General features: G+C 40.6%; 1 protein-coding gene across 3 annotated transcripts in view; it reads left to right on the top strand.

Annotated features, from left to right (window-relative positions):
* The window catches only part of TMEM185A (transmembrane protein 185A), a 55,645-nt gene that overhangs the window by 20,165 nt on the left and 7,622 nt on the right, over positions 1-27,858 (top strand). For 2 of the 3 annotated variants that reach the window (XM_055438325.2, XM_055438324.2), the window contains exons 2-4: positions 12,855-13,031; positions 15,749-15,956; positions 19,995-20,078. In XM_055438325.2, coding sequence (XP_055294300.1) covers positions 12,855-13,031; positions 15,749-15,956; positions 19,995-20,078 — 469 coding nt within the window. The remainder of the gene's footprint in view (positions 1-12,854; positions 13,032-15,748; positions 15,957-19,994; positions 20,079-27,858) is intronic. The other variant, XM_055438326.2, reaches the window with a different exon arrangement.

Raw genomic sequence — 27,858 nt, 5'->3', positions numbered from 1 at the left:
ATGGCCTAGTCCAGTAACAGCACATTGAGTGGCTTATCAACAAAATCTTTGCCAAACCTGAGAATGGACATTCTCAGCACCATGGGCCAAAATGGTCATCAAATGCGCCCCTCAAAATCATGGTCAAGTTTATGAGCAAAAAGGGGCTCTGCCAGCTGAAGACTTGCCATCTACATCTACAGCGATTAAATCATGGCCACTGCAACTGCTGACTTTCAACTCCCCTGAAAGGAGTTCAGGGTGAAAATCAGGGATGAGGCACTCTGTGCTCTGGGAAAAACTGTCAGAACAGGCCTTCAGATAGTTAGATCTTTTCAGGAGAAGATTTTACGAGTTCCAATTCTTGCATCTTCTCATACCTAGAAAAACACTGATGTTATTAATGGTGACATCTGCTTTGGCTATTAAGAAAAATTTTACAATTAAAAGTCAAAATAGAGTAGCTATGGTTCAGACATCCTGGGGAATAACTATTTCCCAGATATCCTGAGAAATGATATTGTGGGTGTAATTTCAGATTCAACGTTGTATTGCTAAACAATTGAGTTTTCTGAGTTGTGTCAGGCTTAGATGCCACCATTCTCAAAACAATGTCTGCTGAAAGCTAGTAACTGCAACCTTACATTTTATAAAACTAGGCAACTGGCTAGCTGGCTACAAGTCTCCCCGAAGTGCCAGGTCCAGACTGGGTTTCAGGCCTATTCTAAAAAGAAAAAGATTTATTTTGTCTATTAAAATTCCAGTTATCCCTCCTCCAGCTACTTCTAATTGGGTCTGTTACAACAAAATGGCAGACCAAGGGATTGAGATTTTAATCTTACAAGGCTCAGATCTAGGACATGGAACTCAGGAATACTTCCAATTCAGTGTCTATTCTCCAAGCGGAGGCAGTCCTATGCCCCATTTTGACAGGAAGTTATTACAATCATAGTTGCCCAGTTCCCTAAATTAAAACAGCAGGATTCTGTGGGGCTCTGGAATACAGATCTGTTAAGTGTTTTCCATTTCTTATCTGTAGGATACAGGCTTCATTCAGCCTCCTTCACCTTCCCTCAGTTCCAAAGGGTGGATTCAAACAACTGCTAATCAGGGAAGGGAGGGGATGCAGAAACAGAGGAGAAACAATCAAAAGGTGGTATGGCCTTGAGACAGGGTCCTGGTTCCTACTCATAGAAATATGCATAACAGTGTCTTTGAGTTCTACAGAACTGCAGCCCCGACCCAGGTGGAGGATGGTAACTTCAGACTGAACACAAGATTCCTGGAACATAGCTCTGTTGCTTCACCACCAACCAATCAAAAAAAAAAGTCACAAACCCTGCAGCTTTCACCCCAAATGTTGCCTCCTGTTTCTGGGGACCAGTGATGGCCATCCTGTTAGGTCTCCTGTTTGGCCCCTTTCTATTTCATCTCTGAGAGGAGCCAACAGTTTCAAACTAAATTGCTGTTACTACAGGGGTGGAAGCTGGTTTCAGATGTGGAACACCCCAACTTAGATCAGTTAGAGAGAGACTTCTGCTCTGCTAGGCAGGCCTACACCCATGCACAGCAGGAAGAAGTTACAGAAGAAAGAGACTTCTGCCCCCATTCCCAAGAAGTATCTTGGGTATGAAGTCTCTCAGGGGGGCGTTGTTAGGGGAAGCACACTGATTGAAACCACCCACCCTGGCCAGGCACCATAGTAACCATTTGCATGAGTTGTTTTATGACAGGAGATCCTGATAAGGAATATGGAACTAATAAGCTACCACCAACCAGAAGAGTTCGGGAAAGGTCAAAAGGAGACACCGGGTGTCTGTCCATTTCCCAGAATCCCTCTCGCTTTCATCCATCTTGGCTGAGCAATGTATGCACCACCAGGAAGACTCTGAATTAGAATGATTGGCCAAAGACCACCTGGAAACTAATCCCATCACCATAAAACCCAAGACTGCCAGCCACGCCAAAGAGCTGTGCTCCTGGGTTCCCTTATCCTGCTGCTCTCCACCCCGGTGCCCTTCCCAAAAAAATCTCTTGCTTTGTCATCACGTATCTCCTGGGACAATTCTTTACTGAGTGTTAGACAAGAGCCCAGTTTCGGGCCCTGGAAGGGGTCCCCTTTCCTGCAATAGTTTGATCTCCTTGCAGTCTAAGGGACTCTCAAGAGTCTTCTCAAACACCACAGTTCAAAAGTATGAATTCTTCACTGTTCAGCTTTATGGCCCAACTGTCACATCCATACATGACTACTGGAAAAACCATAGCTTTGATTATACACACCTTTATCAATAATGTCTCTGCTGTTTAATACACTGTCGAGGTTGGTCATAGCTTTCTTTCAAGGAGCAAACGTCTTTTAATTTCATGTCTGTAGTCACTGTCTGCAGTGATTTTGCCATGAAGTGATGGGACCAGATGCTATGGTACTAGTGTTTTGAATGTTGAGTTTTAAGCCAACTTTTTCACTCTCCTTTTTCACCTTCATCAAGAGGTTCTTTTGTTCCTCTTTGCTTTCTGCCATTAGGGTGGTGTCATCTGCATATCTGAGTTATTGATATTTCTCCTGGCAATCTTGAATACACCTTGAGCTTCAACAAGCCCATCATTTCCCATGATGTACTCTGCATATAAGTTAAATAACCAGGATGGCAATATACAGCCTTGACCTACTCCTTTCCCATTTTGGAACCAGCCCATTGATCCATGTCCAGATCTAACTGTTGCTTCTTGACCTGCATACAGGTTTCTCAGGAGGCAGGTAGGGTGGTTTGGTATTCCCATCTCTTGAGGAATTTTCCACAGTTTGTTGTGATCCACACAGTCAAAGGCTTTATCATAGTCAATGAAGCAGAAGTAAATGTTTTTTCTGGAATTCTCTTGCTTTTTCTATGATCCAGTGAATATTGGCAATTTGATCTCTTGTTCCTCTGCCTTTTCTAAAACCAGCTTGTACATCTGGAAGTTCTCAGTTCACATACTGTTGAAGCCGAGGTTGGAGGATTTTGAGCATGACCTTGCTAGCGTGTGAAATGAGTGCACTTGTGCAGCATTTTGAATATTAATTGGAATTCCCTTCTTTGGGATTGGTATGAAAACTGACCTTACAGTCCTGTGGCCACTGCTGAGTTTTCCAATTTTGCTGGCATATTGAGTGCAGCACTTTCACAGCATCATCTTTTGGGATTTGAAATAGCTCAAATTGAATTCCATCACCTCCACTAGCTTTGTTCATAGTGATTCTTCCTAAGGCACTCTTGACTTTGCACTCCAGGATGTCTGGCTCTAGGTGAGTGATCACACCATCCAGTGGTTATCCAGGTCACTAAGATCTTTTCTGTATAGTTCTTCTGTGTATTCTCACCACCTCTTCTTAATCTCTTCTGCTTCTGTTAAATCCATACTGTTTCTGTCCTTTGTTGTGCCGATCTTTGCATGAAATGTTCCCTTGGTATCTCTAATTTTCTTGAAGAGCTCTCTGCTCTTTCGCATTCTATTGTTTTCCTCTAGTTGTGGGTCATATCATCTTGAAATCTCCCCCCCCTTTTTCCAATTTAAATTTTTTATGTTGTTTCTCATAATAGAAGAGTAGTGCATGTATGTATCAATCAGTTCAGTTCAGTCCCTCAGTTATGTCTAACTCTGTGTAACCCCATGGACTGGAGCACAACAGGCTTCTCTGTCCATCACCAACTCCCAGAGCATACTCAAACTCCTGTCTATCGCATTGGTGATCCTGTGCAACTATCTCATCCTCTGTCATCCCCTGCTCCTCTTGCCTTCAATCGTTCCCAGCATCAGGGTCTTTTCCAGTGAGTCAGTTCTTCACATCAGATGGCCTACTTTGGAATTTCAGCTTCAGCATCAGTCCTTCCAAAGAATATTCAGGACCTTTAGGATTGACTGGTTGGATCTCATTGCAGTCCAGGGGCATCTCAAGTCTTCTCCAACACCACAGTTCAAAAGCATCACTTCTTCGGTGCTCAGCTTTCTTTATAATCCAACTCTCACATCCATACATGACTACTGGAAAAAACATAGCTTTGACTAGATAGACGTTTGTTGGTAAAGTAATGTCTCTGCTTTTTAATATGCTATCTAGGTTAGTCATAGCTTTTCTTCCAAGGAGAAAATGCCTTTTAATTTCATGACTGCAGTCGCCATCTGCAGTAAACAGTATGAAAAGACAAAAAGGTATGTATCAAAACCTTGCTGAAAAATCGGCAGGCATAGCAAGAGTGAAAAGACTGCCCTTAATTCTCTCTACTGCAGATCATGGTTAATCACCAGCATGCATTTATCTGGATGCTTTTCCAAGAATGTTGAATAATTAGTGTAAAGTGAGTATTGAATAGTACTCAATTAGAAGGACTTTGGAGTCAAATAGCTTTTTTTTAATTTTATTTTTAAAATTTTAATTGGAGGCTAACTACTTTACAATGTTCTAGTGGTTTTGCCATACATTGACATTAATCCGCAACAGGTGTACATGTGTTCCCCATCTTGAACCCCCCTCCCACCTCCCTCCCCATATCATCCCTCTGGGTCATCCCAGTGCACCAACCCCAAGCATCATGTATCATGCGTTGAACCTGAACTGGTGATTCGTTTCACATATGATAATATACATGTTTCAGTGCCATTGTTCCAAATCATCCCACCCTCGCCCTCTCCCACAGAGTCCAACAGACAGTTCTATACATCTGTGTCTCTTTTCCTGTCTTGTATACAGGGTTATCATTATCATCTTTCTAAATTCCATATATATGCGTTAGTATACTGTATTGCTGTTTTTCTTTGGGGCTTACTTCACTCTGTATAATAGGCTCCAGTTTTATCCACTTCATTAGAACTGATTCAAATGTATTCTTTTAATGGCTGAGTAATATTCCATTGTGTACATGTACCACAGCTTTCTTATCCATTCATCTGCAGATGGATATCTAGGTTGCTTCCATGTCCTGGATTATGTAAACAGTGCTGAGATGAACATTGGAGTACATGTGTCTCTTTCAATTCTAGTTTCCTCGGTGTGTATGCCCAGGAGTGCGATTGCTGGATCATATGGCAGTTCTATTTCCAGTTTTTTAAGGAATCTCCACACTGTTCTCCATAGTGGCTGTACTAGCTTGCATTCCCTCCAACAGTGTAACAGGGTTCCCTTTTCTCCACACCCTCTCCAGCATTTATTGCTTGTAGACTTTTGGATAGCAGCCATTCTGACTGGTGTGAAATGGTACCTCATTGTCGTTTTGATTTGCATTTCTCTGATTATGAGGGATGTTGAGCATCTTTTCATGTGTTTGTTAGCCATCTATATGTCTTCTTTGGAGAAATGTCTCTGTAGTTCTTTGGCCCATTTTTTGATTGGGTCGTTTATTTTTCTGGAATTGAGCTGCAGGGGTTGCTTGTATATTTTTGAGATTAATCATTTGTCAGTTGCTTCATTTCCTATTATTTTCTCCCATTCTGAAGGGTGTCTTTTCACCTTGCTTATAGTTTCCTTTGTTGTGCAGAAGCTTTTAATTTTAATTAGGTCCCATTTGTTTATTTTTGCTTTGATTTCCAATATTCTGGGAGGTTGGTCATGGAGGATCCTGCTGTGATTTATGTCAGAGAGTGTTTTGCCTATGTTCTTCTCTAGGAGTTTTATAGTTTCTGGTCTTATGTTTAGATCTTTAATCCATTTTGAGTTTATTTTTGTGTGTGGTGTTAGGGAGTGTTCTAGTTTCATTCTTTTACAAGTGGTTGACCAGTTTTCCCAGCACCACTTGTTAAAGAGACTGTCTTTTCTCCATTGAATATTCTTGCCTCCTTTGTCAAAGATAAGGTGTCCATCAGTTCAGTTCAGTCGCTCAGTCGTGTCCAACTCTTTGTGACCCCATGAATCACAGCACACCAGGCCTCCCTGTCCATCACCGACTCCCGGAGTTCACTCAAACTCATGTCCATCGAGTCCGTGGATTTATCTCTGGGCTTTCTATTTTGTTCTGTTGATCTATATTTCTGTCTTTGTGCCAGTACCATACTATCTTGATGACTGTGGCTTTGTCGTAGAGCCTGAAATCTGGCAGGTTGATTCCCCCAGTTCCATTCTTCTTTCTCAAGACTGCTTTGGCTGTTCGAGGTTTTTTGTGTTTCCATACAAATTGTGAAAGTATTTGTTCTAGCTCTGTGAAAAATACCATTGGTAGCTTGATAGGATTTGCATTGAATCTATAGATTATTTTGAGTAGTATACTCATTTTCACTATATTGATTCTTCCGATCCACACACACAATATAGTTCTCCATATTTCTCCTATGTGATTTCTTTCACCAGTGTTTTATAGTTTTCTATATATAGGTCTTTTTTCTTTAGGTAGATATAGTCCTAAGTATTTTATTCTTTTTCTTGCAGTGGTGAATGGAATTGTTTCCTTAATTTCTCTTTCTGTTTTCTCATTATTAGTGTATAGGAATGCAAGGGATTTCTGTGTGTTGATTTTATATCATGCAACTTTACTATATTCATTGATTAGCTCTAGTAATTTTCTGGTGGAGTCTTTAGGATTTTCTATGTAGAGGATCATGTCATCTGCAAACAGTGAGAGTTTTACTTCTTCTTTTCCAATTTGGATTATGTCTTTTTCTGTTCTGGTTGCTGTGGCCAAAACTTCCAAAACTCTGTTGAATAGTAGTGGTGAGAGTGTTCCTGACTTTAAGAGAAATGCTTTCAATTTTTCACCATTGAGGATAATGTTTGCTGTGGTAATTATAGCTATATATGTGTTTGTCATATGTAGCTATAATTATGTTGAGATATGTCTCTTCTATTCCCGCTTTCTGGAGGGTTTTTATCATAAATGGATGTTGAATTTTCTCAAAGGCTTTCTCTGCATCTATTGAGATGATCATATGGCTTTTATTTTTCAGTTTGTTAATGTGTTGCATTACGTTGATTGATTTGCAGATATTGAAGAATCCTTGCATTCCTGGGATAAAGCCCACTTGGTCATGATGTATGATCTTTCTAATATGTTGTTGGATTCTGATTGCTAGAATTTTGTTAAGGATTTTTGCATTTATGTTCATCAGTGATATTGGCCTGTAGTTTTCTTTTCTTGTGGCATCTTTGTCAGGTTTTGGTATTAGGGTGATGGTGGCCTCATAGAATGAGTTTGGGAGTTTACCTTCCTCTGCAATTTTCTGGAAGAGTTTGAGTAGGATAGGTGTTAGCTCTTCTTTAAATCTTTGGTAGAATTCAGCTGTGAAGCCATCTGGACCTGGGCTTTTGTTTGCTGGAAGATTTCTGATTACAGTTTCAACTTCTGTGCCTGTGTTTGGTCTGTTAAGATTTTCTATTTCTTCCTGGTTCAGTTTTGTAAAGTTGTACTTGTCTAAGAATTTGTCCATTTCTTCCGCGTTGTCCATTTTATTGGCATATAATTGCTGATAGTAGTCTCTTATGATCCTTTGTATTTCTGTGTTGTCTATTGTGATCTCTCCATTTTCATTTCTAATTTTTTTATTTGGTTTTTCTTCCATGCTTCTTGATGAGTTTGGCTAGTGGTTTGTCAATTTTATCTTCTTAAAGAACCAGCCTTTGGCGTTGTTGATATTTGCTGTGTTCTCTTTTGTTTCTTTTACATTTATTTCTGCCCTAAGTTTTAAGATTTCTTTCCTTCTACTAAACCTAGGGTTCTTCACTTCTTTCTTTTCTAGTTGCTTTAAGTGTAGATTTAGGTTATTTAGTTGACTTTTTTCTTGTTTCTTGAGGTATGCCTGTATTGCTATGAACCTTCCCCTTATTCTGCTTTGACAGTATCCCACAGGTTTTGGGTTGTTGTGTTTTCATTTTCATTCGTTTCTATGCATATTTTGATTTCTTATTTGATTTCTTCTATGATTTGTTCGTTATTCAGCAGTGTTTTGTTCAGCCTCCATATGTTGTAATTTTTAATAGTTTTTCTCCTGTAATTGAGAGCTAATCTTACTGCATTGTGTTCAGAAAAGATGCTTGGAATGATTTCAGTTTTTTGAATTTACCAAGGCTAGATTTATGGCCCAGGATGTGATCTATCCTGGAGAAGGTTCCGTGTGCACTTGAGAAAAAGGTGAAATTCATTGTTTGGGGGTGAAATGTCCTATAGATATCAATTAGGTCTAACTGGTCTATTGTATGGGCTTCCCTGGTGGCTCAGAGGTTAAAGCGTCTGCTTCCAATGCGGGAGACCTGGGTTCGATCCCTGGGTCGGGAAGATCCCCTGGAGAATGAAACGGTAACCCACTCCAGTATTCTTGCCTGGAGAATCCCATGGACAGAGAAGCCTGGTAGGCTACAGTCCACGGGGTCGCAAAGAGTCGGACACGACTGAGCAACGGAATGGAACAGAACGGTCTATTGTATCATTTAACGTTTGTGTTTCCTTGTTGATTTTCTGTTTAGTTGATCTATCCATAGGTGTGAGTAGGGTATTAAAGTCTCCCACTATTATTGTGTTATTGTTCATTTCCCCTTTCATACTTGTTAGCAACTGTCTTACATATTGTGGTGCTCCTATGTTGGGTGCATATATATTTATAATTGTTATATCTTCTTCTTGGATTGATCCTTTGATCATTTTGTAGTGTCCCTCTTTGTCTCTTTCCACAGCCTTTGTTTTAAAGTCTATTTTATCTGATATGAGTATTGCTACTCCTGCTTTCTTGTGGTCTCTATTTGCATGGAATATCTTTTTCCAGCCCTTCACTTTCAGTCAGTATGTGTCCCTTGTTTCGAGGTGGGTCACTTGTAGACAACATATATGTGGGTCTTGTTTTTGTATCCATTCAGCCAGTCTTTGTCTTTTGGTTGGGGCATTCAACTCATTTACGTTTAAGGTAATTATTGATAAGTATAATCCTGGTGCCATTTACTTTATTGTTTTGGGTTTGAGTTTATATACCCTTTCTATGTTTCCTGTCTAGAGGCGGTCCTTTAGCATTTGTTGGAGAGCTGGTTTAGTGATGCTGAATTCTCTCAGCTTTTGCTTGTCTGTAAAGCTTTTGGTTTCTCCTTCATGTTTGAATGAGATCCTTGCTGGGTACAGTAATCTGGGCTGTAGGTTGCTTTCTTTTCATCACTTTAAGTATGTCTTGCCATTTCCTCCTGGCCTGAAGAGTTTCTGTTGAAAGATCAGCCTTTATCCTTATGGGGATCCCCTTGTGTGTTATTTGTTGTTTTTCCCTTTCTGTTTTTAATATTTGTTCTTTGTGTTTGATCTTTGTTAATTTGATTAATATGTGTCTTGGAGTATTTCGCCTTGGGTTTATCCTGTTTGGGACTGTCTGGGATTCTTGGACTTGGGTGATTATTTCCTTCTCCGTTTTAGGGAAGTTTTCAACTATTATTTCCTCAAGTGTTTTCCCATGGTCTTTCTTTTTGTCTTCTTCTTTTGGGACTCCTGTGATTCAAATGTTGGGGCGTTTAACATTGTCCCAAGGTCTCTGAGATTGTCCTCATTTCTTTTAATTCGTTTTTCTTTTTCCTCTCTGTTTCATTTATTCCTATCTTCTATCTCACTTATCCTGTCTTCTGCCTCCGTTATTCTACTGTTGGTTCCCTCCAGAGTGTTTTTCATCTCATTTATTGTATTAGTCATTATATATTGACTCTTTTTTATTTCTTCTAGGTTCTTGTTAAACCTTTCTTGTGTCTTCTCGATCCTTGTCTCCAGGCTATTTATCTGTAACTCCATTTTGTTTTCATAATTTTGGATCATTTTCACCATCATTATTTGGAATTCTTTATCAGGTAGATTCCCTATCTCTTCCTCTTTTGTTTGGGTTGGTGGGCATTTATCCTGTTCCTTTACTTGCTGGGTGTTTCTCTGCCTCTTCATCTTGCTTATATTGCTGTGTTTGGGGTGGCCTTTCCATCTTCTGGCAGTTTGTGGAGTTCTTTTTATTGTGGAGTTTCCTCACTGTGGGTGGGGTTTGACGGGTGGCTTGTCACGATTTCCTGGTTAGGGAAGCTTGTGTCAGTGTTCTGGTGGGTGGAGCTAGATTTCTTCTCTCTGGAGTGCAATGTAGTGTCCAGTAATGAGTTATAAGATATCATTGGGTTTGAAGTGACTTTGGGAAGCCTGTATATTGAAGTTCAGGGCTATGTTCCTCGGTTGCGGGAGAATTTGTGTGGTATGTTTTGCTCTGGAACTTGTTGGCCCTTGGGTGGTGCTTGGTTTCAGTGTAGGTATGGAGGCGTTTGATGAGCTCCTATCAATTAATGTTCCCTGGAGTCAGGAGTTCTCTGGTGTTCTCAGGATTTGGACTTAAGCCTCCTGCCTCTGGTTTTCAGTTTTATTCTTGCAGTAGCCTCAAGAACTCTCCATCTGTCACTTCCAAGGTGGTTCCCTCTGTTTTAGCTTCTATTTGCTGGTCTCTTCAGTGTCTAATTTCCACCCTGACACAAGGGGGCGGTGATGGTTACTTCTTTAGACTAACTTGTTCATTCGTGCTGTGGGGAGGGAGGTACACTGCAAACAAATATCATTGGCGTCTGTGGGGAGTGCTTGCCGTGTTTCAGCCACATTGGGTTTCCCCCCCGCTCACGGCGTGTGTGTTTTCCCTGTCTATACTGTTTAGGCTGTAGGTTGCCCTGCTGGCAACTGTCTGAGGCTGGCCCTGGGTTGTATGCACTTCCCAGGTCAAAGCCGCTCAGGTTCAGGTACTCAGGCACTCCACAAAGGGGCAGACTTGGTTGGGCCTGCATTTTATACCCTTCCCCGGTCCAAGCAGCTCAGGTGACTAGGTGTTTGGCGAGGGTGATCGCTGCGACTTATCGCCTCCCAGGTCCCTGCCACTCGGTTTTCTGGGTGTATAACTGGTGCACCTTTTCATGCGGATATCGACCATTCCGAATCCCAAGAAGTTTGGTAGATGATGCTTCTTTGGGGCTGCAATTTCCCCCTTTCAGCTTTGGCTGCCCTCCTCTGTCTCTGGAAGGGAATGGGCCAGTCCACACCCGGCTAGCTCTGCTCAGTCCTTTGTTCTGTGTGCAGTTCTGGCAGTGTCTTAGGTTCAGGCTTTTCGTCTTTTCGTGGGGTAGCTGTCCCACAGTCTGCTTTGCTATCTCAAGTTAGTTCCCTCAGTTTGCCCTCAGGGCATTCAGGCCCGGTCCTTACTCTATAAGCAATGCAGCCCGTGCCTCCCTGTGCAGCCCCCGCTTGCTAGTGGGGGATGTGGGCGTCTGCGCTGCCTCTCCGCTGGAAGTTACCATTGGGCACGTAATCTGTGGGTTTTAATTATTTATTTTTCCTCCCAGTTATGTTGCCCTCTGAGGTTCCAGTGATCACCACAGACTCGCCAGTGAGTGTTTCCTGGTGTTTGGAAACTTCTCTCTTTTTTAAGACTCCCTTCCCAGGACGGATCTCTGTCCCTACCTCTTTTGTCTTTTTATCTTTTATATTTTTTCCTACCTCCTTTCGAAGACAGTGGGCTGCTTTTCTGGGTGCCTGATGTCCTCTGCCAGCATTCAGAAGTTGTTTTGTGGAATTTACTCAGCGTTCAAATGTTCTTTTGATGAATTTATGGGGGAGAAAGTGGTCTCCCCATCCTATTCCTCTGCCATCTTAGGACCACCCCCTCTTCCTAGTTTCTTAAGGTGAATCATAGATTGTTGACGTGAGATCTTTTCTACTAAGCATTGGGTCGGCAAGATCTCCTGAAGTAGGAAATGTCAACCTGCTCCAGTTTTCTTGCCTGGACAATTCCATGGACAGAGGAGCCTGGTGGGCTATACAGTTCATGGGGTTGCAAAGAGTTGGACATGACTCTGCAACTTTCACACACACAGAGAACATTTACATTTGATGTAATTGTCAATAGAGTTAGATTTTGGAGGAGCAAATGGCAACCCACTCCAGTACTCTTGCCTGGAGAATCCCATGGACGGAGGAACCTGGTAGGCTACAGTCCACAGGGTCGCAAAGAGTCGGACACGACTGAGCGACTTCACTTTCACTTTACTGCAGTCTGGAATTTGCCTCCAGGCAGTAAGCTGGGACATTGATAGAGTTTATTTCCTTTTTTTTTTTTTAATTTCTTTCTGTCATCATGGTCCTTCACTGCCTGTTGCCCAGTGTTTGAAAACTGTTGTTTCATATATTTCATCCAGTTTCTTTTTAAGGTGGGAAGGAAAACTCCATTACTCTTATTGTACCAAAGTTGTAAGTAGAAGTCCTTAACAATGTAATTTCTAATTAATATTTTTAAAACATCCTCTTCATGAAGTCTGTTTTATGTAAAATATGAGTGTATGTATGTGTATAATATACAGTCACTAAAGACTAACACATGGATTAAAATATTACTGTATGTGACTATGGTAAGTGGCTACTTTTAAAAAAATAGAATCAAATAATTAGTGACAGAACTTGACCATATCTTGAACTGTCAACTTTTTTCAGTCTCCATATCTTGATGGCTAGTTCCGTCTGCTTGGAGTGCTTCCTCATCTCATATCCTTTCCTGCCTGGTAGCTTTCCATGTGTCCTCCAGGCCAGCCTCAGGCTTATCACTTCTCTGCTTCCCAGTCCCCCCGAGACAGATTCCATGTTTCCTCTGTGGGCTGCCATCACATTCTACCTGTAGAATCATTCTGACATATGCATGTTGTGTAAGTTTCTCTATGGAGTTCTCTTACCAGGAAGCCCTGGAAAGCAGAGAACTTTTTTAGTCTTCTTTATATTTCTTTTATCCTCTAACAACAGTGTGTCTTCTACATAGAATTTTCAATATGTGATTATTGACTTGGTGATTCTTTTCTCATGCTAAAAAGTAATGCTGTTATCACACCTCATTTTAATATCGCCTATTTGTAATGTGAATCTTCTTCAATTGTTTTGTTTTTCTCCTAGCAAATTCCTCATCTATGCCTGTCTACTGCTGTTCTCTGTGTTGCTGGCCCTTCGTCTAGATGGCATCATTCAGTGGAGTTACTGGGCTGTTTTTGCGCCAATATGGCTGTGGAAGCTAATGGTCATTGTTGGAGCCTCAGTTGGAACTGGAGTCTGGGCACGAAATCCCCAGTATCGGTAATACTCTTTTATAAAACCTGTTGGTCTCTACCCTGGGCAGGTACAGGGGGGAGTATCTTGTTTTTCACTTCTCGTAAAGTAAGGAGTATTTTCTTTTCTACCTGTCAGAGATTTTAGAAGAGTTATGATATAAACAGGCTCATTTCTGTTCTAAGTTTTTAAAAATTAAGTGTTTGATAGCCATTGATAAACAAAAGCACTGTTATTTTAGGTGCTTAAGTTCCTCATCAGCCCACAAAAGCTTATATAATCTAAAATGCATCCAAAATGTAGAACTGTTACACCATGCTAGACAAGGAAGTATGAAACCATCATGTTTGTAGGAGCAGTTCTACACATCAAAGTTCTAGTTTTGGCCATCGGGGATATACCCTTCTCCATTGATTCCTGGAACTGAGTCTCTCCTTATCCCAATTTCCTAGTCCTGGGATTTTAGACTTATTAGTGCTGTGAGGGAAGCAGCTTGGCCAGGACACAGTGAGGCCCTGAGACTGGAAAAGATGAGACCCAGATGCTGTGAAGGATAATAGAGCCCTGGGGGCCAGGAAGAGGTGCACTCTTTACCTTCACCCCCCCCTCACAGCTGTCTTCTTGGGTGCCTCAGTCAGTCCAAGTTCCTGTCATGGGCTTAACTCCAGTGCATATCCTGCTGCTGCTGGGGCCCACCAGGGTCTCTCTGCTCTCCCTTGCAAAGTCTGCCACTTTGGAAAGGAAAAGAGGAGACTTGAGGGGGAAGCTATTCTAAACCATCACCAGGTAGATAAGGAGTGACAGAATGCCCAGTAGGCAGGCGGGGAGAGAAGAGAGGGACACATGCAGCTGCTCATTTGAGAGAATTGTATAAGTTGGGACCATCTCAACTTGTTTAAATCTTCATTATGAACTTTAAGATTTAGATCATCTAAAATATGTTACCACATATGTACCTAAGAACTTGAAAAAAGCCACACAGAGAGCGTTAGCAGATGGGGGACAGTAGTGTGTAACTTAGATTTTTTTTTTAATTCTTAAATTTTCTTTTTTTAAGATTACCTGTGTGGCCACAGGTAATTTTATTTCCATTTATGAGATATTTTCAGATATCTAATGTTTGCTCATTCTCTGCTGCCCCCTTCTCCTTTTGCCTTTAATCTTTCCTAGCATCAGGGTCTTTTCTAATGAGTCCGTTAAATAGCATCACCGACTCAATGGACATGAGTTTGAGCAAACTCCAGGAGATAGTAAGGGGTAGAGGAGCCTGGCATGCTGCAGTCCATAGGGTCACAAAGAGTCAGACACGACTTAGTGACTGAACAACAACCTTTGCTACTCAAAGAATGAAAAGTGAAATTGCTAAACAGTTTAAGTTCCACTAGTTGTTTAGAAACTATTTGACCTTTTCTCTTGTTGGTTTAAGATACCTTTCAAGATTCCCTTAAGAAAACAATTGTATGTGTGTAGTTGAATGTCCTGAATGTACAGACATGGTCATTCTAGCATCAACATTGTCCAGTGAAACATTGTTGGGTCTTACAGAATATAACTTCTGATCTCATTTTCTCTGTCTCCTAAAGTCACACCAACATGATGCATCACAGATGTTCACCTATATGTTGAATTAGGTGCATTGTTGGCCTTGCAGATGCATTTTTAACCATTTTCCTGATTAGTGGCCTTATTATTTTTTTAATTGTTAACCTGTTAAGTCCATGCATGATCCGTAAGCAGCTTAAAATGATTTAAAGAACAGTTTTAATGGCTGTTCTTTAGCATCTGCAGGTGTTAGCTTATCCTAATGGAATAGGAAGGAAAATAACATTCATAATTTTATTTCCATTTTAAAAGAGCACCTAACAACAGTTGCTATATTCTCTTGAAATGTAACAGTTCAGTTCAGTTCAGTCACTCAGTCGTGTCTGACTCTTTGCAACCCCATGAATCGCAGCACACCAGGCCTCCCTGCCCATCACCAACTCCCGGAGTTTACCCAAACTCATGTCCATCGAATCGGTGATGCCATCCAGCCATCTCATCCTCTGTTGTCCCCTTCTCCTCCTGCCCCCAATCCCTCCCAGCATCAGGGTCTTTTCCAGTGAGTCAACTCTTTGCATGAGGTGGCCAAAATATTGGAGTTTCAGCTTTAGCATCAGTCCTTCCAATGAACACCCAGGACTGATCTCATTTGGAATGGACTGGTTGGATCTCCTTGCAGTCCAGGGGACTCTCAAGAGTCTTCTCCAAATATAACAGACACTTATGCAATAAAACTAGGGTTTTTTTAAATTGTATTGCATGAAATGTGATTTACATGGTTTTTAATTCATTGAGAGACAGGGATCATGAGATTTAACTCGTATGTGTCAGCTGTTAGCAGTAGAAGCAGTATCTTAAATATTTTTGGAAGTAGTTGAATTTAAATTTATGAACAAAAGTGTTAATGTACACTGTCAGGAGATAGTAACTGTGGTATTGCTTCTGAGAATATTCAGTTAAAACTCTTAAGTCTGGTTTGGTTGTAAATGTTCATTTCTTGTCATATAGTAGTTCTTTGATGTTTGAAAGATTGCCTCTTAAAGAGGAATGTTAACTTAAGCTTTCCAGCTGATTTCCCTTTGCCTTTTGTCAGATTTACAAATACAATCCATAGTATCCATGTAAGTTGGTGTGCTGGGCTGCTTGCTCGCTATGGAGATTCTGAACTGAGGAAGTTTTTTTCTTCTTCTGTCCCTTTTTAGAGCAGAAGGGGAAACATGTGTGGAGTTCAAGGCCATGCTAATTGCAGTGGGCATCCACTTGCTGCTGCTGATGTTTGAAGTGCTGGTGTGTGACAGGATTGAGAGAGGCAGCCACTTCTGGCTCCTGGTCTTCATGCCGCTCTTCTTCGTTTCCCCCGTGTCTGTTGCAGCTTGTGTTTGGGGCTTTCGCCATGACAGGTCACTGGAGGTGAGATTTCATATATTTAGAAAGGTTTTAAAAATCAGAATCTTCTGATCAGTTACTGTGATAGAAGAGGTTGATCACTAATGCTAGATCATGGTATGTAAGGAAACGAAAGACAATGGAAATAATCATGTTTCTCTTTCTTGACTTAAACACTGGTTTTTCACCCAGGCCATCAGGCTTCTTCCTGCTTCATGTCTTTCCCTGTCCACCTGGATCAGCCAGCTTCTCCTGAGAAACAGACCCAGTAGGATTGACGCAGATGGAGATATAGTTGCAGATATGCAGATAGGTGTTCACATAGGAGGCTTATTGGAAGGTGCTGGCTCACGTGTTTATGGGGGCTGGAGATTCAACAGGATTTATTCCTCTCCAGGAAACCATGGTCTTTGCTCCTAAGGCCCTTTAGCTGATTGGATGAGATCTAGCCATACCATCGAGGAGAATCTCCTTTAGTTAAAGTTAGTACACTCACAGCAATACCTAGACTATGTTTTTATTAAATGACCAAGTACTACAGCCACACTGCCTGCTTTGGCACTGCACCACCACCACCACCCGACCCCTGTGTCCTGCAGCCTCATCTGGAGGCCTTTGGAGCCCTCATCTCACTGACCATTCTGCAGCTCCTGACACTCTGGGTCCCTCCACCAATCTGGCTACCTCAGCCTGTATTCAGCTTCTTCACTGAATTCTTCCGTCTATTCCTCACTAGTCACTGTTTCTTAGGATCCTCAGTTCAGTCACTCAGCCATGTCTGTCTCTTTGTGATGCCATAGACTGCAGCATGCCAGGCTTCCCTGTCCATCACCAACTCCCAGAGCTTGCTCAAACTCATGTCCATCGAGTCGGTGATGCCATTCAACCATCTCATTCTCTGTCATCCCCTTCTCCTCCTGCCTTCAATCTTTCCCAACATCAGGATCCTAACCTTGGGCATTTTCTGTCCTCACTGTGCACACTTCCTCTGAATGATCTCATTCACACTTCCTGCCTCCACTGCCGCTTCTGTGCTCTCACTTCCTGAACCTGCATTTCTCAACTCTGATTTCCACATGAGCTCCAGGCTCCTACCTCACTTCCCCCAAATCTGTATTCCCTGTATTTGTTGAAGGTGCCATTTCCAGCCAGTCTCACTTATCTTTCCACCTTATTATGCCTCTTTTGCTTTGCATTCTTTTCTATTATCTGAGCAAATGAAATAACAATACCATGGTTTAAAAATCATTTGTATATTAAACAAAATCACTGACTTTAAGCTTTCTAGATTTTGCCTATTTGGGGCAGTGTTTCTCAGTGGGGGCTGGATATGCTGTTGGCCTTTGGGATAGGAAATGTCTTCTTGAGCAGGACTGTCCCCTGCATTTCAGGTCACTTACTGCTGATGTCTGCCTAGTAAACACTAGTGGATGTGCTCCCGCAGCTTATTGCCACATCCAGTAGGGTCTGTGCACATTTCCTAGCTCCTCCCCAGGCAAGCAGCATTACCCAGGTTGAAAAGCGCTGAGAAAGTTATTTAAATACTGTTGGATGGGAGCTGAGGAAGAGGTTAAAGAAAACTAAAAATCTGGAACTTTGTTTCTTAGAAAATGAAAGCATATACCAGGGCTACGACTATACTAGGCATAAAACCGTATTTTCCTAATGCAGAGTTCTAGAAAATATGTTGCTCATAGGGTCACACTCTTGGCAATCTACGTGCAAGAAGAAACCATGTGCCAAGACTTGAGTCCCCTCTTGGTTCTTGTGTCCCAGGAGGAGGAGTACTCATTGGCTAGGGGTTAGTGGGCCTAGGCTCCCCCAGGGCCATGCAGGAGGAGTCAGGGTGTGGCAGGGTGCCCTGTGCAGGAAGGAAAGGGGATGGTATTTTTCAGGCAGAGGAAATAACACATAAGAAGCCATAGGCATAGAAGAAAGTCTGTCATGTCAAATGAATCAGTGGCTCAGATATGACTGGAGCACAGTTTTGCAAGATTCAGAGAGTTCTGCAGATGGAAAGTGGTGATGGTTTCACAGCTATAGTCATATGGTAGTAATGTGAATGTACTTAATACTGTTAAACCGTACCCTTAAAGAGAATTAAGATGGTAAGTTTTGCATTATGTGTATTTTTTCACACAAAAAAAATGCCTGGAGCATAAAGTGTAAATGAAGGAACTAGGGAGAAGGGGGGACGCTGCAGAGAGGGATTGGGCTGACTAAGGGCCAGTCCTTAGTCTTCAAGGTGGTGCCCAGCTGCCCAGGGTACCACAGGGTGCTCACAGGGCACCATGGGATATTGGGCATTTTTGAGGGAGAAGCAGTGATCCCTGACATCTGTGGGGACACACAGTGAACTACTAGCTCCACATAGTTTGGGTTTTATTGTTAGGTCACACTACATTCATTTCAGTGGTGTCATAGAAGAGTCTAGGTTGTTGGCTTTCTCTGTGATGAGAAGGCAGTGCTGTGCAAAAATCCATAGAGGGCTACTTAGGACGTCAGTATTCCTTTTAGATCTAATGACTTAAGTCAGTGGAACCATTAGATGTTTCTTTTTGCCCATAGGCCTTGGAAGGAATGGCTGAATCACTAACTACCCAGGGAGCTGGGAGCTTTGGGGCAGCTTTGGGCCAGGTTGGGTAGTGTCCTGTGATTTTCATTCTGTGGGTGGTGGTGAGCTGTTGAAGAGCAGCAAGTGCTGGAGCCAGAAGGAGGGCCACCTGTGGGACACTGGAACAGAGACTGGGCTAGGGACCCTAGAGAAGTCTGCATGGTGGAGGACACAGGCCGTGACTGAGAATAGAGCATGGGGAAGGGAATGTAGCTGTGCGCCCATGTCCTGATTTGGGGAATCCAGGCCGTGGTGGCTCCCGGTGAGACAGGAGGCTATGGGAAGCTGTGGCACAGGGTAAGGAGGCCAGGTGCAGGGGATGATTGACTCCCAAGGGGATGGCCTTCAACTGAAATGCCTCAGGGAGAGCCGACTCTGGGCCCTGGCAGGAAGGCTGCAGTGGAGACGGAGGTTGCGGAAGCGAGCAGGAGGGCGTGCCTGCCAGAGCTGTGGACTCCGGCTCTGCTCCCCACCCAGAACGGAGCAACAGAGTCAAGAAAGCACGCATGTTTGTGTTTGTGTCTCTCCAGTGGGTAGAGAAGGCAGACTTCATCAGCCATCACCATTTAAAGAGAGGAAAAGGCACCTGACAGGGAAGTGTCAGAGACCAGTAGGCTGATGCAACAACACACTGGGTTCCTCAACGAGGGATGAGTGGTGGGCAGTGTCACTCGGTGTGGCAGCGCCCAGTCGGGTGCCAGTGGCAGTGTCCCCGACACCAATTTCCAGGTGGTTGTGGGGACAGAGGCCGGTGCACAGTGGACCCCAGAGCTTGGAGTGTCAGGGGAGGCCAGGAGACTCCAGTGTCCACGGTGTCTCACAAAGCTCTGTGGTGATAGAAAGAGAAAACTAGGGCTGGTAGGGGTGCTAGATCAAGAGAAGTGTGGGTTCATTTGGTCTTGGGGTTATTTCGTGTCTAATGGAGATGAGTTGAGCATGTGCTTGCAGGAAGGATCCGTGGCATGGCGGGATTCAAGATGCAGTAAAGCATCCACGAGTGGCATCTTGATGTGACACGGTCCTCCAGGATCCAGAAATGAAAGTGTGGGCTGCAGGTGGAGTCCCAACACAAGAAGAAGGCAGGACAGTGATGGTTAGGAACCATCCTAACATAGATGCATGTGGGCAGGGGCAGGAGGGGAGCTGGGGAGTCCAGCAAAGACTGCCTCTAAAGATTGCAAGCCTGGAAACCGGTTGCTGCATGGATGAGCTTAAAGGGCCAAGCAGCCACTGAGCAGAGAGGACAGGACATAAGGCCAGGGCCAGGCTTCTCCTTGGCACAGCACTGCTTTGCTCCTCTCTGCTGAAAATCAGGAGGTTCCAAGTGTGATGTAATAAAACTTTTGCTGAATTATAATTTGCATTGCCTTTTTAAAATGTTAACCAAACAACTGTGGTATTGAATACAACTGTTACTTTGTTTAACTGATTCTTCTCTTCATTTTTAGTTAGAAATCCTGTGTTCTGTCAACATTCTCCAGTTTATATTCATTGCCTTAAGACTGGACAAGATCATTCACTGGCCCTGGCTTGTATGTAACTTTTTAAATCTTTAAATAAACTTTTTTTGATCATAAAACTCATGTTCATCGTAGAAATCTTGGAAAAGACAGATAAACATAGATAATAGGATAATTATCACCCATAATCCACTGGGAGATAACATGGTTAGTGGTTTTTGTTTCCTTATTTGGGGGTTTATTGTTTCATAAGGATAATTGAGATCATACTGCATTTATAATTTGGCATACTGCTTTGTTGTTCTAATGTTGTATCATAGCAGTTTTCTATGTCAATAAATGCTCTTTATATGCATAACTTTGAAAGTTAATTCATAACAAAATATTTTTCAAATACAGTTATCAGACTGTCCTCTCATTTCTGAATATTGAATTTGTTACCAGTGTTTTTACAATTATAAATCATGCTGCAGCATATAATTTTCTGTAGATAAATCTTTGCCTGTTTTTTTCTCATTGCCTTTTTTTTAGGAAAGACTCCAAAAGCAGTATTATTGGCCCAGAGAGTAAGAGCTTTTTGAGATTTTGAAATACAAACCGCACTGCCAACTACTTTTTCAAAAAAACTGTGCCTCTTTATACTTCTGCCAGGGATGAAGTCTGAGTCACGCTAGTGACCTCTGACTCCACGAATGGGTGTTTGGTTAAAACTGATTCTGTTTACATAGGTAGGAGAATGGATGGAGCTATACACACACACACATACATACATGTAAATGGCTCCATCCATTCTCGGTAAGCTGCAAATTAGAGAATACAGTACAATTTCAACTAGTAACACATAGAAAGAAGATGAGAGAAAAGGTAGAAGACTTATGTTACCTCTGTGAGATGAGGTCTTGCCAGGGTTTGGGATCCTGTCCCCCACTGCTTGTTGTGTAGTTTTGTACATAAGACATTTTCTGTGATGAACATGATTTACCTAAAAAAAAAAAATAACAAAGGTAAAAAAATATACTGAAAAAAAGAAAATACTCATTTGGAGACAAGGAAGAAAATAAGGGAATAAAAGATGCCTTTATAGTGAATAAATTCTTCCTAAAGTCTTTGATAAAACATTCATAATAAAAACTATTTTTCAGTCATCCATGTTACAGCTTCAGGGTTCTGTATCTGAAGAATGGTAATTGGGCTCAGAGGTTTTTCTTGTGCCATGGCAGAAACAAATGTGAGTAAGGCCACAATTTGAGTGTAAGATACAATCAGAAAAAAAAAAAAAAGATTAGGAAAAACTATGAATGTTTTCTATAGATAAACAAAGGAATTTTTCCTGTCCTAGTGCTGTGCAAATCCTAGCAGATGAAACAGCCTGACTGCAGGTTTCCCACAGTGTTCAAAAGAAGCCTAGTGAGGCTGCTCACTGACATTCTACCCACGAGGGCCAGGCCACTGTGTCTGAACCCAGATGTGCTTTAGGAGGAAGACCACAGCAAACCTCCATGCGTGAAGTCCAGCCTCTTCAGGAGTCCAGCTTAAGTCCTACATCTAAAAATGAAATGTGAAAACCAAAGAACTGTTCAGTTCAGTTCAGTTCAGTCGCTCAGTCGTGACCGACTCTTTGCGACCCCATGAATCACAGCATGCCGTTGCTGCTGCTGCTGCTAAGTCACTTCAGTCGTGTCTGACTCTGTGCGACCCCATAGACGGCAGCCCACCGAGCTCCCCCGTCCCTGGGATTCTCCAGGCAAGAACATTGGAGTGGGTTGCCATTTCCTTCTCCAATGCATGCAAGTGAAAAGTGAAAGTGAAGTCGCTCAGTTGTGTCCGACTCTTCACGACCCCATGGACTGCAGCCTCCATCCATCCATGGGATTTTCCAGGCAAGAGTAGGAGGAGACAATCTTTGGGATCTGGAGTTAGGTGAAGAGTTCCTGGAAATTATACCAACAACATGGTCTATAAAAGAAGCTCAAAATTAATGTAATATTAATGAAAAGACAAGTTGCAGACTAGGAGGAAATACTCATAAAACACATGTGTAACCAAGGACATATATCCAAAGCATCTAAAGAACTCTCAAAACTAAAAACGTCAGCAACCAAATTTTAAAATTGACAGAAGACTTGAACCAACTATTCACAAAGAAGATAGACATATGGGGAATATGCACATGTAGAGGACATCATTACCCATTAAGGAAAAGCAAATAAAAACCAGAATGAGGTGCCACAATACCTTCATCAAAATGACAAAGATAGCCATAGTACCAGGTATGCTAGGGTGGAATTAAGGGACGAGGACATTTGCCCATTGCTGGTAGAAAGGCCAAACTGGATAGATGCCCTGGAAAATGTCTTGGCAATTTCTAATAAGGTTAAACATAGAGTTGCCATGTAACCTAGCAGTGCCAATCCTGGGTGTTTCCCTTGGAGAAATGAAAATGTACAACTACAAAAAAACCTGGGCACAAATGTTTACAGCAACTTCATTTGCAACAGCCCAAAGCAGGAAAGCACCCACATTTCCTTCCCAGGGTGAGCAGATAAACAGGCTGGGGTGCATCCATCCAGTGGAACACTGCTCAGCAGTGACTGGTAGATACACATAACAGCCTGGAGGCATCTCAGAGATGTCCTGCTGAGTGGGAGAAGGCCGCCTTGGAAGGTGACGTGCTGTATTGTTGGGGTCCTTTAATGGACCGGGACCTGGCGGTCTGGAGGCCACAATAAGAAAGTGAAAGAGAGAAAGAGACTGATACTCCCTGGTTTACACAGAAAACCAATAAAGTCCTTGATACAGGACTTGCATCTCTCACGAAGGCACCAGGCGCCCTCTCAAGGGGGTGAAGGCACAGGGTGTCTTCTCGAGAGGGTCTTAGAAGCCCGGGCAGGAGAGTGAGCAAGACGGGTCTCTGCGCTCCAGAGTGCCAGCCGAGGAGAGAGAAAGAGAGAAAGACACAGGGACCCAAACTCTGATAGAGCAAAGGTGATTTAATGATTTTTCTGTGAGTATATATAGGCTGTAGTACAAGAAATTTCTTTCTTCAATGATAAAGATCAGAAAACCAAACGTACAGTAACCATTACCAAGGGAACAAGGGACGATGATGGTCACAAGGTCAGGAGACAATCCATATCTCAAGAAAAAGGGGGTTGAGACTAAGCAGTTTTGTCATAAAGAGGATGTTTACTAAAGGAGATTCAAGCCTGTCTCACACGATGACCTCAGTTCCTGGGAGCAGCCTGCTGTTCCGCTTAAAAATAAACAAAGGACTCGTGAGAAACAGCACATAGGAATCCTCCTGTTAAACATTCCCTGACAATTCCCCCTTGTTTACTTATAATATTTGTAAAAAGCGTTCTGACCATAAGAGTTTGTTTAGTTTTAACAATCTTTGCATGAAGGCAACGGTAGATGATAAATATAATTGTCAAGACAATCACTAAAATTACAGTTCCAGACCTGATGCTGTGAGTAATGCTTTGAAACCATCCACGTGGGTCTAGCCAGATCAACTAGTTGCTTAGCTAAAGTTTCCAAATTAGTGGAAGAGGGCAGATTATTAGAAAAGGTTTCAAATATTTCTTTTTGTAATAATTGTACATTCAAAGAGGCATTATCATGTATGTTTTGTAAATGAAATTTGATTTGTTCCCAGTTGTAGGCACTATAATTGAAATGAACAGGAGTAGCATAAAATTGAGTAGAATTCCAATCACATTTTAGCATTACCTGTTTTTGTACATCTGTTAATTGACCTCCAACCCATTTGATGGCTGTTTTTAGTTCCTATATTTTATCTTGAATATTTTCATCTATCTGAGCCTGAATGACCCATATAGTATGAGCATCTTTAGTCCAATTTTGGATAAAATTATGTGTTTGAATTGAGGTTTGTAAAGCAACGCCAGTGACAGCAGCAGTGGTGCAAATAGCTGTTAATCCCAAAATGCTAAAAATCAGCCATCCAGTGAATCATTTATATCGCTGGAGCAATTTAGTGAGTAATCGGGAAGCAAGTCCAGCCATGGGACCTTCTTCCCAGGGCCACTGGAGATTTATTGGTAACCACAGGTTATGTCGAGATTGAAGAATCAAAAGGGAGTCATTTCTCAAAGAAATAGAGGAGTTAAGACAAGTATACAATTTACAATATATGAAAGTTACAGAACGTAAAGTCGTATTGAATTGTAAATTTCCTATAGCTACAACAAAAGGAAGTGGAACACAGGCTTGTATAAAAATATGATTGATTATAGCGAAAGACATTACTGCTATGGCTACGACTAGTCCCTGTGAAAAGTCCAGTCCAAGTCCCAAGTTCCTCAGTGCTTGCAGCAAGTTTCCAAATGTCCCATTGCTTAGGCCCAATCTGTTTATCAAGAATGATTTGAGGACGAGGGGAGGCCATTCCACTGTCAAGCCGTCCAAGAAGTCCTCTGTCATGGTAATGCTCCATTGTAGTAGTAGTAACTTTCCATGCCATTTGAGTAACATAATCACACATAGTTCTATTAATATCATCTGAGCAGTTAGATAACCACATACCATGGGATCCCTAATCGACAATTGTATGATTAGCCACAAACATTAATTTTCCTGATTTGGCCTGACGTTTGTCCCAGTGAACAGGAATATATTTAAAGTTCTTATTAGTAAACGCTTTGCATAGTGTTCTTTGTTCTTTCCCTAACTCTTTCCCTAAAGTTTCAGTAGTATAAACATGGTTCATGGGCAAAGAAAGGGTAGTAAATAATCCAAGCAGCGTCTGAAAGTCCACTTTTAGAGGCAGGGCGAAAGCCTGAGTTTGCCGGCTAACATTTATGCATAATTCTGTTGGGCCCATATATAAAGGAAGAATTTCATAACCTAGAGAGATATTAATTAGTTGTTTTTCTTCTTCTTCAGGATGAGAGGGCCCCTGCAAGTTCCAAGGAGGGGTCATATGTGTTGAGTCATTAGTGGATATGATTGGTCCTATATCTGTCCATTTTATAACCTACAATAAAAAAGGGGGTTTAGGTATATAAGCTCAATAATTGTGATCAATCAAGTCAGCCTGAGTGGGGGAAGCAAAAGCAAGCAAAGCAAGCTTAGTGAAGAAAAATATTTTCAGGATTCTGAGGAATTCCCTGTTGAGAAATCAGATTTTCAGCTTGATTAGTAAGGGTATTTATCTGTCTCCAAGTAGGGAGATCATAAGGTCGGTGACGTTGAGTGTGGCGTTTTTTGGAAATTTTTAAAGTCGCCATGGCTTGTATTGGAATTCTTTCCTCCTGAGGTTTTTGTTGTATCATCTCTAGTCTGAATGCTGGGAGCCCCCTTAGGTTGAATCTTCTGAAGAGGAAGTCATATGAGTTCGTTGGATCCATCTGGAGAAATAGAAGCATACCCCTTTCCCTGTAAGATTAGTTTCTTAGATTTTATTGATTAGTTAATCCATCTTGATATCAAATGGGCAAAGGAAGGGAGGTGTCCTTCAATGTTTCAAAATATTTTTCTGCTTTAGTCAAAATATCTCCTTGCGGTAAGTTTAAAAAATTTTAAAACAAAGCTATATTAACAGTAGTTACAGAAAGAAAGAAAAGTAATAATGATGAAAACATTCTTAGGAAATATTTCAGTCCAAAAGAAAAAAAAATCATCTAGAAATCTGTTTGGGAATGGTGTTTGGCTGTGGTTTTGATTTAATGGGTTGATTTTCTCTTCATTCAGTATATAGATTTTTCCTGATGTAAAAAGAAATGGGATCTGACCGTGTTTTAAGTGGTTTGTGTTGTTTGGGGCAAAGGATTAGGAGCAAACATTCAAACATTTTTTCCTAAGTGAAATTATTGAAAAGTTGATGCAGAACAACTTAATGAAATGTTGCTCATATCCAAATATATTTGACCTTGTCCTTGGAAAAGAAATGCAGCCTGGCAGCTGTTGAATCTCTCTGTTCAGTGTGTCAAGGAAGATGATTATACTTTCAAGACAGACCTGAAAAGGTGAATATTTTGCACTTTTGTTATTCTTAGGAGCAAATAACTTATTTGGCAAAAGGTGTCTTTATGTTGTTTTTGTTTTGTACTGTGAAACAGGCATTGAAGTTGATGTTATTTTAAGAATCTTACAGATTGGAAATAGAAATAAAGCTATATTAATAATAGTTATAGGCTTAAAGACTATTGCATTAGAATCTAGTAAAGTCTGTTCTGGATAAGGAAGATAAAAGTTTTCCTGTATATATCCTCTTATTTAATTTTTTATTTGCAGTTACAGTGTGTAATATGTTTAATTATGTCTTGTGTTTGTGGATTATAAGGAATGACTGTAATCTGTTTAATAGAGAATGAATGTAAAAATTGTTTGAATTTACTTAGAAATAAAGGCAGGGCCATTGTCTGTTTTCATAGAATTAGGTGTTCTCATTATTGCAAAGTAAGTCGATAGGCAGGTTATAACATGTCGTGTAGTTTCACCTCGGAGAGGCGTGGCCCATATAAAAGAAAAATTTGTATTGATCGAGACATGCAAGAAGGAAGAGGAAGAAAGTTCAGGGTAAGGAGTTAAATCCATATGTCATAAAATTTTCTTTCATTTGTCATAAACCCCTTTTATATTTTTATATTCCTTTTATTTGCCATTTCTTATATCTTTTTAATAAAAGTATATAATTTTTCTTTACCAACTATGAAATGTCTTGTATGTTAGTATTTTATAGACTGGTGAATATATTTATTTTTATATAAATATATTTATATGTATATTTATTAATAGCTTAAAATCTTTTAGTTTTTCTGTAAAAAAAGCTTTTTGTAAGAGGATGTTAATGTTCAGTAATTAATGTTTTAAAATCTTATTTCATTTTGAAATGACCTAGCTATCTAATAAACTTTTATTATTTAGTTTAGTATAACTCCAGAAACTTAAGTTACCCCAATCCTAAGAGATTATTTTAGATTATAATAATAGATTATTCTATTAAAAATATAATTATTTTTAATAGAGTTTATCTAAAAGTTTTCATCTTATTTATATATTTATATATATATATATATATATATATAAAGTTACCTTTTTGTTGACAAATTTAGTTTACCTTAAACCTAGGCATAATAAAATTATTACAGTGTTGATGATTTAAGACATGTCTTAATTAGATTAGCAAATAATTATATTTAAATTCTAAGAGATTATTTTAGATTATAATAATAGATTATTCTATTAAAAATATAATTATTTTTAATAGAGTTTATCTAAAAGTTTTCATCTTATTTATATATTTAAGTTTTCATCTTATTTATATATTTATATATCTATATATAAAGTTACCCTTTTGTTGACAAATTTAGTTTGCCTTAAACCTAGGCATAATAAAATTATTACATAGTGTTGATGATTTAAGGCATGTCTTAATTAGATTAGCAAATAATTATATTTAAATTATATATTTATATTTATATAAATATTATATTTAATATTGAATATTTTTCAGTCCATGTTAACTTGAATTTAAATAGAGCTTATTAACTTCATATTATCCAAAAACAAAGACATATATTGAGACATAGATAATTTTAGATAGCTAGGCATAGTTTTCCATTTGAAATTTAAAATATCTTTTTGTTTTATTTTTTATTTTTATTTGAGTTCCACCAATTTGTTTATGGCTGGAGTCCTAGATAGAGTGGGCTGTGTATCCCAAGAACATGATAAGAGTTAACTTTAGGGTTTTTCTTAGGCCTGTTTTTGTTTCCTAGGCAGAATTGGAGCTCCAAAAAAATATTTTAACAAGTTAACCTTTTCCTAACTGCATGTGTAAGAAGAAGCAGTTTTGCAATTTTAAAAAACATTTTATTTTAATTAG

This window comes from Moschus berezovskii, chromosome X, assembly GCF_049115385.1.
Source record: "Moschus berezovskii isolate FMDL1 chromosome X, NW_MosBer_1.0, whole genome shotgun sequence".
Classification (NCBI taxonomy): domain Eukaryota; kingdom Metazoa; phylum Chordata; class Mammalia; order Artiodactyla; family Moschidae; genus Moschus; species Moschus berezovskii.
Note: the sequence above shows the minus strand (reverse complement) of the source record. Positions and strands in the feature narration are given on the sequence as shown.